The following is a 17237-nucleotide window of genomic DNA, read 5'->3' as shown; positions in this document are numbered from 1 at the left end:
ATATAATTGTTTATAAATTAGCTATAATCAGTGAGTCGAACCAATGATTTAGCGAAACAAAATAAAGCACAGGATAATAATAAAGACAATTGTAATCGATACAGCAAATCCGCCAGTTAATTTTATAAAGGTCGACTAGGAAAGTAAAATTTAAAATTATATTAGTTTTCATATATTAGTATATTAGTTTGTTATAAAATAAACTCTCTTTCAATTTTGTAGCTTTAAATTATTGTAGCTTATTGAGAATAAGCGTCGAGAATAGCTAAATAGTGATAAATATTTGCTTAATTTTATTCTATTTGGATTAAATTCGAAGGAATAAAAGGATTTCTATAGAAGACAAGGACTGCGTGACATTTATTTCCATCTTGCTCGTACAAAACTGTCGAAACTATCGCATCTTACATCAACTTGAACGAAAGGTTATATATAGATCCCTAAAGAAACGATTATAAGAGTAATCATTAAATAATGATCTCGTAAATCGTGTTCGCTTAAATACCATTTAATTATTAACATTGCATTTAAATTATTTATGTATACATAGCTCTTCAAAAGAATTTTCAAGGCTGCATCTTATCAATCTGTTTACATTACCTCTCCCCTCTTTTGTTTTTTTTTCATCTTTATTTGAAAATTTATTTATCTGCACGCAAATATGATTTGGAAATATACTCATAAACATATCAGAATATCAAATAATAAATAATGAATAAAAGAGAGTTTCCAATTTTTAATATTTCTAAGTAGTACAATCAAGCGATATATGTAATCAATTTAGATGAATGAAATAAAAATCCTTCGCATTCGTGTTTGCAAAATAAAATAATAGCTGTATTCTTTTAATTTCCGTATAAATGAAATTTGAGTTGTATGGATTGCATGTCGATTCGCGTTCAATATTTCGTGAAATGGAAATTAAAAATCAATTAACGTCAATCCGTCATTTATTCATTCGGACAATGCTCTCATCGTTAGGAACGCAAGATTATTCATATAGAATTTTGTATTTTAGCATTCGCATTGTTCTTTCACGCTATACATAACGACGCATCGCAGCAAGTATCGCCGAATTCTCGCTCTCTCTCTCTCACATCCTCGCATAAGTTTCTTACAAGTTTCAACAGTCCCGTCCCGCTTTCGTCGCATTTACACTCCGTATTAACGTATTATCTATACATAAGGATATCCTTAAACGCAGTTGTACAGTGTCATAATCTTTATTCTACATTTTGAGCATACCGCGCGCGGCTGGCTTGTCTCCTCCGTCGATTAACATTATTATTATTATTATTATTATTATTATTATTAATTTACTTACATAACATCTCGTCTCGCGCACGTCACTTACACAATGGCGGTAACATTATGTATCTATCTCGTGTAAAACGGCTTACGGATCGATCCATCGGTGGTCAATCCGTGTGGCAATGTGTGCGAGCGCGTATAATTTTTTCTCTCCCTCTCTCTCTCTCTCTCTCTCTCTCTCTCTCTCTCTCTTTCCTTCTCTCTCTCTTTCTTTTTTTTTTTTCTAATAACGCCGACGTTGACACATGGTCGATGATGATCTGGTCACGCTTTGCGTCATTTTTCGCGTTTCAACTCACATCGATCTTGAAAAAGGTTCCGGCGCATTCTGTTGGTTTCTTTTCTCGTTTTCTTATTTTTTTTCCTTCTTTCTCTTTCTTTTGTCTTCATCTCGTTTTCAGGTATCGTTAGAGCGAAAGCGAACGGGGGCACGGATTGTGGGAAGGGAAGGAGCTACCCTCGGCTTTTATTCCTGAGGAATAAAATACGAGCAGTCGGTGCGTGAGGTCAAGCCGTACCTTTTTATTTGAGAATCAGTGCAGAATTCGGGAGAGGAACGACGACAATCGACATATTCTCTTCCAGTCACCATTACCTTTTCCTATCCTCTTTTTCCTTTCTATTCTCTCTCTCTCTCTCTCTCTCTCTCTCTCTCTCGTATTTCTTTTGATTCGCACGCCGTGTATTGCGTTTATAAATCACTCTTGGCACGCGTATGTATACAATGGTGTCTTATGTACATGTGAGTAGTATAGTAATTATATAAACGAGAGCATCGCGGGGCGTGTATCGCGTGGCCAGCAGCTTGACAAACAATTCTCGCGACAAATCATTTAGAGATTATACATACTACATCCGACGGAAATCAAGGAAAAATCCAATATGACACTTTTCATGGCGCGGTCGCAAAAAATCATATACATATATGATATATATATATATATATGATATATATATATATATATCATATATATATATATATCATATATGTATATATATATATATATATGTATGTATATATATATATATATATATATATATATGTATGCCGAAAGCAACGCGCGAGTTCGCAGAAAGTAGGAACAGAGACGAATATTCTGGGAACAGACTACTAGTTGTCCGTGTAACCTAGTTCAATTCCTTTGTATTTAGTTCATTAATGAATTAGTTAATATTACAATTTATTAACAGTTCGCACTATCCATTAGTTTAACGTTCAATGTCAATTTATATAGTATTTTCTTTCACCCCCCCCCCCCTTCAGGCAGGTTCTCCTGCGTTTTTTCATATGATACAATATTGTTTCCGCTATTTATATATATGTATATATATATATATATATGTATATGCGTGTATATACAATATATATATACATACATGATATATAATGTAATATGTATAATATGTATAATGCATTTTATCTATATGTATACGTCTATATTCATATGTATATATTTATATTTCGTATGTTCAAAGTATACGTGTATGTATACATCACACACACACACGGCGCACGGCTATACACATTATCAATAATAATGCACCACTCGAAACGAAGTCGCTCAAGTGCATAACGAGTGTGTTCCCCGCGACCGCTCCGCGCGTCGCTTAAACGTCGGAAGTAACGTCGCGAGACCAAAGCCGTCTCTTCTCTCTCGCCCTTTTCTCGCGTTCATCGTTGACTCTCTCTCGCGAGTTCAATATCATCCCTGCAAAAGGCGACGCTACGTCGAATATGCGTCACGACGAAGCGCGTGTCATATAAAAAAGTAAAAACAGATCGCGTGGGCGCGATCTCCTCGTATGCGTGATTTCGCTTTTTAATTAGCGGGCCGGTTACGTAAGATCGCTGTAGATCACGGATAGACGAGGAAGATCACGGGACCAGTTACTTTCCCCTGGTCCAACTTCTTTGAGCTCTCGGGGCGATCGTATTTCAAGCACGCGCGTCGCCGCTTCATCTTCGGCGTCGAGTCGAAATTGGCCGCGAGCGGCCGGATTAGACGTTGGTCGATTGGCAATTTCCAGAGTAAGCCCCGTCATTTCCGGCTCGCCTTCGTTCGTCAGGGGCGCGAGAGCCGCTGCTACTAATCAGTCTCAATTAGCCGCAAATGAAGACAGGTTAAGCTTCGCCGTGCAACGCGAAACTGATAGCGTATCACATGAGGATCTTTTATCCAATATCAGCCTGCCGTTCGCCCGAAACATAAAAATGCAGGCTGCGGAACAATTACCTGCAAAGGATGGCTACGAAGATGCCAGCGATTCCTTTTGTAAGAAAAAGACCTGATGCCAATCTTGTCTGACACGAGTAGATAATTTGGCACGAGATAGACTACAGGAACTCAAGTAATTCAGAGAATTGGATTATCTCAGCCGTAAAACGAAGCCAATTATTCGGTCCGTATATTATGCCGATGTCCAAGTCGGATCTATTAACGCAATCTAATACTGCATCATTTATCTCCATATTCGCAGATTGAAACTTGAGAATCATTTTGGAAATTAGAAATTACATATCAAAGTGATTATTTTCAGGCTATGTGTGTAGAAAAAGACTTATCTTTATTCTTAGATAATAATATTAAAAATTTCAAAATTATAATATTCTAAAGCTACTTTAGAATATTCTATATTCTAAATGAAGAAACGTTTTATTATGTTTTTTTTTTTTAAAGAAAAAAGGGAAATTCAACAGAAGAAATAGAAATCGAAGGCAGAAACAGATATCCATTCGTTTCAAAAATTTTGCTTATCGTGCAGCAAAAAAATATCCAATATAAAGACATTCAGTGTTACATAAATTATTTTTGCTTAGCGTTTCGTGTTACTTTTGGCGAAGCAATTTGTCATCGGTGCTCGCGCTCGGTCTTTGGACTCGCGTCGCTACCCCCGTCGACGTTCTCAAGGGGTTTCGCATTCGGCAATTATTAATAATCGATTCTTATCACAGAAGTTATTTACACGATTTTCACATGTTTCAATACACCCGCACGCGTTTACGCAGCGGCGGGCGAGACGAGCTTCGACGAAGGTGCGTACACTTACCCGATACGTACCCTTCTTATCGTCCGTGTTCTTAATCGAGGCGAAGGTAATCGAGAAATCTAGCCGTTCTATCGGAAAGAGAACCGCGCGCGCGGAAAATTGACGTACCATTAATCCTTTCAGTCTCAGTCGGACTTAAAAACTTGACAAAACTATGTCAATTAAGAAAAAATATGAAGAGAACGTTCCGTTTTCGATAAAACGCGTGTTGTAAAATAAAAATGCAACGGTTGTAACTAACAAATAAATTTTATTTGTTTTTTAGATTTTTTTATTAAGTTTTATAAAAAAAATGGCTTTTATGAAAAAACACGTCTGTGAACTTGTATTTAATAATTCTCTCGTCTAACAGTTTTTTTTTTTTTTTTTTTTTACTGTTGTCTTTGAATGATCTCACGATGGATTTGATGCGCCATTTTTGTGCTGAATCGAGAAATTATCCGAGACTAAGAGGATTAAATGTGCAGACGCAATAAAATTTTTCAAACGAGTCGCGACAGGTTGAAGAAAATTTGCGCGCAAAGATAATCGCGTCTCTCCCAAGTCGGCCTCATGAGGATTTCAAGTTATTACGCAATATCGAGCAACCATTAAATTTGTTCGCGTAGCGCTACGCGCGCGTCACCTCGTGCGATTGTTATTTAGATTAAAGATCGCATCAGCGACAACTTGATCGAATTCTACTATCCTCGATCGAAGAAGGCCGATAAAGAAAGAATTAGTTTAGTCGCGAGTCGAATTATCTCGAAAACGACGAAAGGATGCTGCGGGCTTTTCGTCGCTGTGAAAGTGTTTTACCTTTCTTTTTTACCTTTCAGTTCAACACTATTAATTCGGATAGCCTACGAAATCAATTCATTTTGTCGCCGAAAAAGATTTGCTTCGGATGACTAAAAACGCGATCGCGTTTCATCGCGTAATAATTTTCCCATAGTTATCCTTAAAGTCGACCGACGAATTCGGGATATGTCGTGATATCGCTTGAGCTTCGCCTGTCTGTGTTTTCACTGCGCATTATATACCGCAATTCGAATATTAAAAACGCAAATCGAGATCGCTTAGCTTACGGCTAAAATTATGCGCGATTCTCGCGATATCGCGCGCCTCCACGCCTGGTGGAGAGTTAGAAATTAGCAATAATAGTAACAATAGTAGCAGCGGTAGGTAGGTAGGTAATAGTAAGTGTAGCTTCTAGCGGTATAATAGTAATAGTAGTAGTATAGTTAGTAACGATATTAGTAATAATAATAGTAGTAGTAATAATAACCATAATAATAATATTCAGTAGCGCTAGTAGTGTGTAGTGATAAGTAGTAACGGTAATCATATTAATAGTAATAGTCCTGCGGTGTGTGATAATAGCACTAACGATGATCGTCGTTTCCTTCGGCGTAAACAATAATAATAATAACCATGTGACTTTTCACTAACCAAACGATTACCGTACATCAAGTTTCTAAAGCTTAATTCGCTTAATGTTTACATGCATTCCTTTTTCCTTCTTCCTTCACTTCTTCTCTCTCTTTCTCTCTCTCTCTCTCTCTCTCTCTCTCTTTTTCTTTTTTTACTACAATGTTTCCCATTTACCGTGCTCGTAATTTTACGTTTTCGCGCTGCTTTAATGCTCCCGTTAATTACGTACAGTGATTCGATCGCAGAGCGAGCCTCTGCGTAATGCGTTTTAGTCCCTTAAATGTACAAACACCATGTAAAATTTTCTTACGCTGTTATACTCGCTAGATTCGTTTTAGTGAGCATTTTGGAATTAACAATGCACTATACTCTCCCGCCGCCTCTGTGTCCCCGTGTCGCATATATAAAAAAATCTCCGGTTGAACCGACACAATGGAAGATACGCATATATATATATATATATATATCTATACGCGGGAGAATACGGCCCGTATCTTCGTCGCGCGTTTAACGTCGAGGCTGTAGACGCTCGTTCGGTTCTTGGAATTTGATTTTTGCGAAGATCCATGCGATGATCCGGCTCGAGATCGACGCGTTCGATCGCGGGGATCGAACGAGTGGGCGCGAGCGCTCGACGCGGAAGAAACGCGTCCGCGGAAGATACGGGCCCCTGCGCGTGTACCTTCCCTTCTTATTGGTATCACTATTGTAGCGGGTGTCGTTTCTCGCGAGTGTGCCACTCGAGACCGCAGATTGCGCCTCGTCCCAAACTCGATCTCTACCCGCGACGGTTCCGCTCCGGCGGCCGAATTCACGTCGGCGTCGCGACGCGCCCTCGGACTCTCCCCAGATTTTCCCGATGTCTCCTCGCATCTTCTTCTATCTCGCTGATCAGCCGCCAGCCTGGTCGACGCTGATATTATCCCGCTGATCATATCCCGGTTACATGGCGCGCGCGTGATGAGTTAGAAAATTATGCTAGATCGAAGATCGCGCCCTGGGTGAATCTCCCGTCGATCGGCCGCGTCGCCTCGAAATCGTCGGTGACCCCCGTACGATATCGATCGTTCCAGCGATTCCGCAAGGCCCGTTTACACCGTAGAATCTTTCTCTTTTTTTTTTTTTTATCAGCCCGCATTGGATCGATGAACTCATGTAGGAAGATTTGCAGAAAGGCTGAGGAAAAAATAGCGCGAAAGAGCGAAATGCTTGGCCTAACAAAGCTCGTTCAAACCGATATCAAGTCGACTGAGCAAATTACTATAATTATTTATTGGATCAGTGATTACGAATTAGTTGATTCTATTACGATTCAATGAACGCAACTTGGATTATTGTTACAGTCGCCTCTCGTTACATTTAAATCCAAGCGTTCCCTCCACTTCCGCGTCGTATTACACTTTTAACAATATTTTAATTAGCTGGCGCCTATAATCGCGAATATATGTTATTCGCGAATATATCGATATACGTTCTAGCTGAATCTTATATATTACTATAGCAAGCAGTTACAACTTTAGAATAACGTTTGCAATTACTCTAACAACATCTCCTAGCATTTCGTGTCGAGAAATCGCGTGGTGTAAACGGCCCTTTAGCCTCTCCTCTTCCTGCGTGCTCACGGAAATACTACTCGTGATTCGTTGTGCTCGAAATTGTTCCTCGCATCGCGCGATTGTCCCCGTTTCTCATTTCGCGTGCGTCCCGAGGATCACAATTATTATCACAATTCCTTCCCGTCCGTGTGCGTTTTCGTGCTTCGCTGAGCGCCGTTCGCGGACCACAACGTTCGCGCGAAATGATTGTCGGCAATGATCGATAATCACTGAAACCGTCCTCCGTGAAAACGAATTTGCAATGATTTTCAGTTTGATTTGATTTGATTTGCTCGGTGGACTGTCTTCCCGCGCCGGTGGATCGCCGGTGGTCGGTGCGCGATTTACGGTCATCCGTGAGATCCTGGAGCGATCGACAATCTCGATCGGCACGCGATCGATTATCATCGACAATCCAGTTTGCGCGTTTGTGCTTGATAAAATACACTGGTAGTTTGCCACACATCTAACTGTAAGTAGTTTATTATTTATTTTTTTTTTTTTGGACGTGCATCTTCGTGTATGCGTATGTGGTGTGTGATGCGTGTGTGATCGTGTGTGATGTGTGCGCTAACTGATGACGCTGTTCATTCTGCGCGAACCGAACAGATCGCTGTAGGATGTATTAAAATTCCACGCCACGCGAATGTTTGCTCGTTTATGCACATATCTATTTGAGTATTTAGTCGGAACACTTCGACGACTTATTCAGCATTTTTGTCATCTTTTGAACAATTACATATCACTCTGTCATTCCGTACAGCTTCATTAAATGAGACAGGGAGAGCGGGCTGGGATTAGGGATGTTCATCAAGACCCCACCGGCGATTGTAATTTCACGTGGCGCTTGCTGAAAATGCGAATTTTTTATGTACGCGCGTAAAGTTAACCCTACGATGACATTATCAACTATAACAGTGTAATGTTTAATTGACAGAAAAGTGAAATTCTTTGAGAAAATAAAAATTAATTGCTCATTTAAATATTACGAGACCTCCCTGAATTAACATCAACGTTTCATTTACCCGTTACGGCAGTTAAAGAGTCTTGTAACATTTATTTGCTTTACATCTATATATCCTGAAACTGATTTTCTTCTGAGATTAGTGCCATTAATCTTAAAGTGTGCAACAGGGCGTAAGCCTTCTGCAGATAGTAACTATTACTATGATGAAATACAAATATGAAATACAAATTGAAATAATATGGGATGGAGAACATCAAAAAGGGCACATTTGCAAAATAAACAATGTAAAAAATTAATGAGAATGCAATAAACCGCAGAATCACATTGATTCGTATAAAAATTAATATGTGGTAACAAATGGAATTCACGAATTGGTTTGATAATTATTGCACGCGGTATTTATAAAATACCGATTCTTTCGATAACGAATTTATGTTAACGAGGCTTTCGAGAGTTGTCGACCATCCAAGAATTAATTGTTTCATTGGCTCCTTACGAGTTATTTTACTTTTATATCGCTAATGATTATGGTCCGTCACCTACATCTGCATCACAAATGCTCGCTCTGTAACAACGAATTAAAACTCACTTCCCCCTTTTTCCATTTATTACCTTCCTTCTGGAATAAGATATTTTCCTGATAAAAAGCTGTCAATGCAAACAAACAATACAAACTTTATACTCGGAGCATAATTAGTTCGTGCAAATTTTTGTTTAATAAGAAGATTATATTAAATAGGATTGCAGGGGGGATCCTTGAGTCATCAAAACGAAATTCATTTCTGACTTTACACTGACATACAAATACTGATTTTAGTCAAAGAGCGGAATCGAAGTGACAATTTGCAATTTAAAATAGCGCCAAATCAGGTTTGGAAGCGCAGCCACTGAAATTACAGTCGTCGAGAGGTTTGACAGCGCGAAGTCGAGCAACGAGACTAAATGCGATCCACCGAGATATAAATCGTCATCGCGGCGGGCATATGGCCCCCATATATGTACATCGATCGCTCTCGCAGCGCTCGATCACGATCCACGACGGATTCACCGAAGTCCTCGAGGACTCGAGTACGCGAGACTCTGTACGGAAAGCAGGGGTGGTCCAACTTGGCAGTTTTTTTCTTCTTTTTTTTATTTCTTTTTTCCGCGGTTTATATTCGCCCTCCTCGCATTCGTCATCTCTCTCTCTCTCTCTCTCTCTCTCTCTCTCTCTCTCTATAATGTGTGTCCGTTCGGTTATGCTGCGTGCTCGTGCGACTCGTACGATCCGGACATATGAGCGGCCGATCGATCGATCGATCAACCCTCTTCCGCCGATCGACTGAATAAGCGACCGCTGCGTCGACCGCTCTCTTGTGCGTTTGTATATTTCTCGCGTGTGCACACACACACATACACACACACACACACACACACACACACGCGCGCGCGCGCATGCACACATATACACGCATATGCACTTATGCATCAATCACACAAATGTACGCAACACACACATAGTAATACGCGGTGTGAAAATATCCGGTGGGTTTCGGAGAAGTGCCGGGGAGGAATCGCTTGTGGTTTGATGATTTCGTGATAATGGAAGGGTTTTGTAATGGGGTAATCGTGGAAAAATATATCGAGCGTGTGGAGGGTCGATCGTGCGATCGTTGATGGCGCAAGTTTCATTATCGAGCTCGCCTTTCGAGAGAAACGCGTCGTTAAATCGCCTCCGTTACTCGCGGATCGGATGCGTAAAAGGAAAAAGAAAGATTCGTCGAACGAAAGAAATGATTTGATGATGGTCACGGGCTCTGTCACGGGCTCTTGCCATTGGTCACGGTATCGCGCGCGTTTCACCCTGTCGATCGTCCAGGCCGCACTTTACTTTCCTACCGTTTGAAAAGGTTGAACACCCCTGACTCACGCGAATTTTCTATTTGGCAGTTATATTTTATAATTCCGTCTCGGCTCCCTACGAGAGACCCTCAACAGATCGTAGCGTTAATTAATTAATTACGACTCGGTCGTAACGCGCGTGCGTGCGTGCGTGCGTGCGTGCGTGCATGCGCGCGCGCGCAAAGCGACTAACAATAATTATCGTTAATTATTATTCTCATTATTATAAGAAATATTATCGTTATTGTTACTATTATCGAAAGGCCGCAACAACGCTCTTCCGAGAACTGCGCGATCTCCTTTATCTCGTGACGCCTTGTCGACTTGTCGCGCGTTCTTCCTCGCGAAATCGCATCGGTCGTCGAACGAAATCGATCCTGGTTGCTAGAGACAGTAGTCACAGCGATCATCGGACGATATCACGATCGATAAGAGCTCACGCAAGAAACGCAATTAGATTAGACTCGACAGCGCGTGCTCCCTCTCTCTCTTTCCCTATCGCCTGTACCTACCTTTGTCTACTCGATCTAGAGGCCTTACCCTCTAAATCTTCGTCCAGCTCGCATCGAGCTACCTACCGGTTCCGCACTAGAAACGTTAATTAAGTCACTTAAACGAAATAACGCAGCCGTAATGGAGCGTGAACGTCGGCGATCGGATCCTTGTTCCCTTTCTTTTCCTATTCTCTCCCCCATTGAATCCGAAAGAATTTCCCAGGCGTGTCCTCCGCAAAAGCTACGACGGTGTCCGCTGCTGCCGGAAGTCGATCCTTTTTTCTCCATGAACGTCGTCAGGTGGTCTCACTCTTGCTTGCCTCCCCAGTCGCTTAAGCATGTCGCGAGAAAGAACCGGGCCGCACGAACCGGTGGTGGTTCCCAGCGTGAGAAATCCAAGAACGCGTGCCCCTGTTCCCTCCCCGAGAGAGGCGAGTTGCGCGCAGAAGGGCGCGAAAGGGGCTAACGAGTCCGTCTCCTTTTTTTCCGCGCTTTTCCTGCTTTCACCCCTCGACGTGCTCCGTAGCCGCCTCCTCGAATCGTGCCGGACGTCGTTCCTGCGAAAGGGAGAGAAGAAAGCGCGAGTATAACGCGACATGTCTGACTATTGACTTTCGAGGAATTGACATTGAGTGAAGGATGAGAATGTGACGACTGATCGCTTTTTGCGAGCTTTGCCATTAAGCCCGGCCGGCGCTTTTAGTTCCAGCGATTCTAAAGCTCGGGATATAAGCCCCCATTGAGATCTCTCTCTCTCTCTCCCTCCCTCTCTCTTTCTCCCTCTCTCTCTAATATATTCCGATAACTTTAAAATCTTCAACTATTAGAGAAACGTTGTGCAGTTAAGCTCGAGAAGATTAAGAGAAATATTGGAGAGTAATCAGGTCGGAAATTTTCTGGGTCAAAGCAAAAAAGCAAAGGAAATACAAGAATTAACTTATAATTTTTTTTCCCCGGTGCGTTTTACGTAAAAAATGCGGGGAGAGGCGATGAACAAGAAAACTCATTAACATTTTAGCTTTCTCGGCTATAATTACGTAATTAAAACATAGAATTTCTCAACGTGGGTTATTATTTCATGAATATTAAAACTCCCGTAATTTAATAGATAGTTATATAAGCGAGTAATAAAAATTCTTTGTGCGCTAATCCGCATTCGGATCTCTCGCGAAGCTACCGCGTTATTCAAAGCCAATTTTCGATAATCAAGCGATGAGTGTCCGAGTGTACTTGAAATCATGTAATCGAATGGTTGTATATCCGGGTTAATGCATAAATAATTGCGCTCCGGAGTGCACTCCGGAGGCACCGGTCGGCAATTAGCGCGACGAAATTGCGAGATAGAGACATTCGCGTTGGCGCGATATTTTCAGCGCGCGCGACGGCCAATGAGCCGAGCTTGTTACACGGCGCTTGTTAACATTTCCACGTAGTATTAACTACGTTATGGTCATCTGGTCCATGTCATTCGCACGTAATGATCCGTCCCGCACGGTGTGAAATTTACATGCCGATTTCGTGTCTCGAGCGAACAACTAGCGCCAATGCGATCAAGGGAAATCGCGAATAAGCTATCGAAACTAATGTTCGTGGGGGAGAGGGGAATTGATGATAGGAATGATAATTGTTTAATAAGACGTGTATCCTTACCGAATATTCCAGGAGGCGCTATCTTTGGCATATTTTATATATTTTTTCGGCTCGACCGGGGCAGTCTATTACTGGACGATTATGTGTGGCGCACGACATAGTATCACCACCGTAGCCAAAATCGTGAATAACGTGAAGATGATCAGGCAAAGCCTTGATTTCACAGAAAAAAAAATTTGCATGTTAGTTGCAAATCCATTGCTCCAGTAAATCAGATAAACAATCAAGACAAAGAATAATAAAATTTTATTCTATTGAAGAACAAAAAAATTTAACATTAAAAGGTATATACAGTAGACTCTCTTTTTTATCCAGTTCGGCTTTTCCGATCGAATTTTAATCGAGACTTTTTATTTCGAATTCGATTCGAATGTTACAATAGAAGAAAATTGTTTTGTATAATACTTCGCTTGGACAACACTGTTATATGATTCCTCTCATTTCAAAATTACTGATTTTTTTATGCATGTAAGTGCGCAATAAACATTTATATGCAACGTGTATATCTTTTTATTTAATTTAAAAATTCCGTAAATTCCGGTATTTTTCAAATGTTTTTGGATCGACCGATCATTTATTTATCTGGCATAGATTATTCAGTCCCACAATGTAGTTTCACAAGAGTCTTCTGTACATGCATTAACGTAACTGAAATATTAATTAATATTCAGTAACTTAAATATAAATGAATATTAATTGCGATTGATATTATTCAGTAAACAAATTCTGTATTATAGTTTAATTTATTGAACGAGTCAATTTTCGCTGATTGAATTCAAGTGAAGTCCAAGTAAATGAGATTATCGAGTAGGAGAGTTTTGTATAACTGAACCGAGCAAGTTCTGAACAATCGCGTAATGGATTCGTCCGAAATCGGCGAACCGGCGGATAAATGGCGGACGAGTTTTTCTCGTGTAAAAAACGAGGATCTCCGGGGCTCCGTTGTAAAAGCTATCTCTTTGTCCGTGATTTTTCGCGAGTGAGGCGCCGGGCTGCGCGCACGACTGAAACCACATGAAAGATTTCAAATATCCAACCTGTCGACCACCATGGCGGCGAACTTCCAGTCGCTAATGACCTCGTCGTCCTCGTCCGCCTTTTTCATGCGGCTCGTGATGAACTGTAATTCTTTGAGGATCGTGTGAAGTTCCTTCTGCATGCCGCTGAGAGGCAACGATGCGGAAGTCTCCTCGACCGTCGCCGGCCTGGTCGACAGCGGTGTACCATACGCCGACCTGCTGTAAAGGAACGTGTAAATTATTACTCTCGAAGGTGTCTTACATCCTCGCTCAAGACCGACAAGACGGTCGACAGATATTCTGTCGGAGCTTGTGAAATTTTGATTTTCCTCTCTCTTCAAAGCGTCACGAAACGCCTGTTAGAATTATTGTTTCTCTATATATATATAATATGATCTCCCTCTCAACATGCAAGTTAATATAAAATATTTATGTGTCATAACGGTTATAAAAATATGATAAATACTCTCTGTGAAGTGCCTTTTTCCGCAGACGCTTGACGTTCATTTTCAGGGTCAAAATAAATCATGTGATCAAAAGTGATCTATTCGAAGTTCACTAGTCTGTGGCAACTTTGATCATGTGACCTATTTTAACGATAAAAGCGATATGAGCGTTGAGCATCGATACAGGTTGCTTTATATTCGGAGGGAAATGATTATAAATTTCGGCAATTTATACTTGCAATTCGAATTATAGGAAGAAATTTATAAAAACTTTTCTTTTTAATAAAATATTAATTATAGCTGTTAAAATCCAGAAATTATTTTCCTCTATGCTTATAAAATGTTATTTCTCGGTCGAAAATTCAATAAATATCTTAATCTATTTTCTCAACAATTCAAATAAACGGTTTGACAATATTAAGATAATCGTTCCATCATATGCATACGAATTGGACCAATATATTATATAGAGTTCGGCTCTGTTATCGAGTTCTCATAGCGACGTGACAAAGAGGAGCGAAGAAGAGATGAAGGAAAAAACGGATTGCCCGATGAAAATCGTCCGGAAAACCAGAAGCGTTTATTGAAGGGTCGGGCGGGAAAAAAATTTTAGGATGGAATATTTTGTTAACGGATACTGGTGAAGGGAAAAAAAGCCGCGAAGATCTCGTGGGAAAACACGGAAATCCGGGTTCGGTAGATTGAGTCGTGGCGTTTATCAAAGGTTGAAAATCTCGATATTCGATTTCGGCGGCACAACCATCGCGGCCGTTAAGCGACGTCCGACGGATTTTCGGGTGGGCGGGAGATCTCTGCCCGTTTCGCAGTTATTCGCAGAGCAAACACGTGTCGTGTACCGTCCTGTAATCATTCTGTGTGCGCAATCTGTGTCTTCGATTTTCCCCGGTGGAGCTGTGAAATAGCGTTGAGCGCCGGTCGAACACGCGAGCTGAAATACAGCAGGGTGTATTTACTTGGAAACAGACGTGTCTCGCACGTCTCGTTCATTCTCGATGCGCTCGTTGTCATTTGTCCGATCGTTCGCACAATGGAATTATTATATGTCCACGCCCGGTTTCCTCTATTCGCTTTTTCGCAATAGAATTAAAATGTGACACGATTTCTGTTTCCCGCGAATAACGTCCGCTTATAGCTTCGTTGTTGTGAAATAACAGCCGCTACTGTGAATCGGTAAAGGGCGCAAGGGACAGCCGAGGAAATGCATATCAAGCCTGGGACATCCTGGGATTTTCGCAACGACCTGAAAAGATTGAATAGAGAATTGGTTTGGTACCTTATATAGCCCGAGGCAGGATTGGCAGCGCTGTTCCCGTGACGAAAATCATCGTCGATGTCTAAAACATTCGCCAGTAAACTCTTACTGCTTCTCTCCTGCAACTCCAGCTCCTTCATCCGATTACTCATGAGAATGGTCTTCTTCGTGATCTTCTTGCCCGGCCGACTCATGCACAATATATACGGCAGCCATTGTAGAAACAGTTTTTTCACCTGCGTAAACATTGAATTATTGCCTCATTAAACTTTGTAACTACATCACACGTTGCATCGCCGTTCTAGCAAAAATTCCTCGCAACTTTATTTCCCTGACTCTCACAACGAGAACAAGAAACTGTTCAGAAATTGGATATGGATATAACATTTTAAAGCGGTGTCCGTGTCATATTCAAAGTTTGACACTTTCAAGAAATTTCAAGCAATATGTAATTTAAATTACGAACAAATTGCAATATTTCTCTAAGCAACGGGAATTCCTATTTTGAAAATTTTTAGAAAGTTAAAGAAAGTTATGAAAATTTTTCAAGTCGTAATATCTTTTTATTATACTTTTTTCTTGATAAAACTCATATTGTACCGCGATAAAATTATTCTTTCGATAATCATACATGAAATATAATACATACATATACACATATACACATCTGTATGTACATATGCATGTGCATATTTTTACTCTTTTAATTATAATTTAAAAAAATATATATAAATCTATAAATAAAATATTTATCCGGTAATTTCAGCGTTTGGGATTTTATTTTATAAACAAATGCCATTTTATAACTAAACTCAATAGCCGAGCTGCATATTTCTTTAGTGCAATAATAAATCAAATTAAAAATTCTATGCAATGGATGTTACGTTGATATACTGTGTAAATATATACTATGGGTATTTTGTAAACACCGCGTACTTGTTTGAATCCAGAGTATTCAAACAATTCACATATGTTGACTTGTGTGAAGAAACTTGTACTAATTGACTGGCCGAGAGCGAGTACTAACATCTCGAAAGTATGTTAAAGTTACAAGGAAGCTATTTTAACGAAGAGGGGACAGAAAAAGACAGAGAGAAAGAGAGAGAAATAAAATAATAATAACCATTGTAAAGATTAAAACGTATTGCAATTAATACGAAAAATATTTTTTGTGTGCGATTGCAAAATTATTTTGCATTATTTTGAAAATTAATTGCTTTTCCACTTACTTTAAACAAATAGAATGATATTTGATTATGATCATTATTATTATTGCGTTATTTGATTATGATAATTTAAATATTTTGTTGAAAATAATAATATTTCTTAACTAAGTAATAATATATTTATATGATTACATTTTATTATCGCGATTATAAATTACATTGTATAATTTCATAATTGTTACTCATTCAATTATAGAGCAATAGAAAGCAGTTAAATTTATAACTAATTTGATATAATGCCACTACAATAATGACGAAAGCAAGTGCAATCTCGGCTTATCCGTTTAGTTAAGCAGCTTATTCCGCTATGTATCTAAAATAATTAACTTTTATTCAACTGAAATATTTTACGGCACGGTCGACCAAATCGTGCTTTCACGGCATATTAAAAAAATTGGACCGCATATAAATTTAATCAATTTTTTTCCGAGTATGTGTAATACATACGTAATCCTGCCACAAAGATTGCGCGAACGATAAACATTTCCTAACCAGATAGAAAACGCATAAAGTTACAAACATCAGAGGCATAAATAACTTGACGATTATAATAATTACATTTATCAGCATTTATTAACGTTTATTTATTTATTAACGTTTATTTAGTTATTAGAGTTATTTGTTTTATTCAAAATTACTTTGGTGACAAATTACTAATCATTGTTTATTTCAACATCGCGTCATTAATAATACACTCCGCATTTATCATACGTATATCATTTGATACGATCATTTATTATTATTTAAAACTAATTGTCTATATAGTCGTGTATAATTGTCGATATAGTCGTGTTTTCTTACCCAATTTGGCATCACATATCTGTCGGGCGATCTGTGATGATAGTTGAGCACCAGAACGGTCAGCACGACGCTGCTCGCCACCATGAACATGATGCAATTGAAGTATGATCCTG

At 39.7% G+C, this 17237-nt stretch overlaps 1 protein-coding gene across 6 annotated transcripts in view; it reads right to left on the bottom strand.

Moving 5' to 3' along the window:
• Positions 1-932: 932 nt before the first annotated feature.
• nAChRalpha6 (nicotinic acetylcholine receptor alpha6) overlaps positions 933-17237 on the bottom strand; it is a 223437-nt gene continuing 207132 nt past the window's right edge. For all 6 annotated transcript variants that reach the window (XM_089074103.1, XM_089074101.1, XM_089074098.1 and 3 more), the window contains 5 exons: positions 17125-17234; positions 15119-15333; positions 13397-13597; positions 12360-12512; positions 933-11266 (listed from right to left, as the gene is read on the bottom strand). In XM_089074103.1, the coding sequence (XP_088930229.1) occupies positions 12428-12512; positions 13397-13597; positions 15119-15333; positions 17125-17234 (611 nt within the window). In that variant the 3' untranslated portion in view covers positions 933-11266; positions 12360-12427. The remainder of the gene's footprint in view (positions 11267-12359; positions 12513-13396; positions 13598-15118; positions 15334-17124; positions 17235-17237) is intronic.

The sequence above is a fragment of the Pogonomyrmex barbatus genome, unplaced genomic scaffold (assembly GCF_055798465.1).
Source record: "Pogonomyrmex barbatus isolate J1 unplaced genomic scaffold, ASM5579846v1 scaffold16, whole genome shotgun sequence".
In the NCBI taxonomy this organism is placed as follows: domain Eukaryota; kingdom Metazoa; phylum Arthropoda; class Insecta; order Hymenoptera; family Formicidae; genus Pogonomyrmex; species Pogonomyrmex barbatus.
This window is presented reverse-complemented; position numbering and strand designations above follow the sequence as displayed.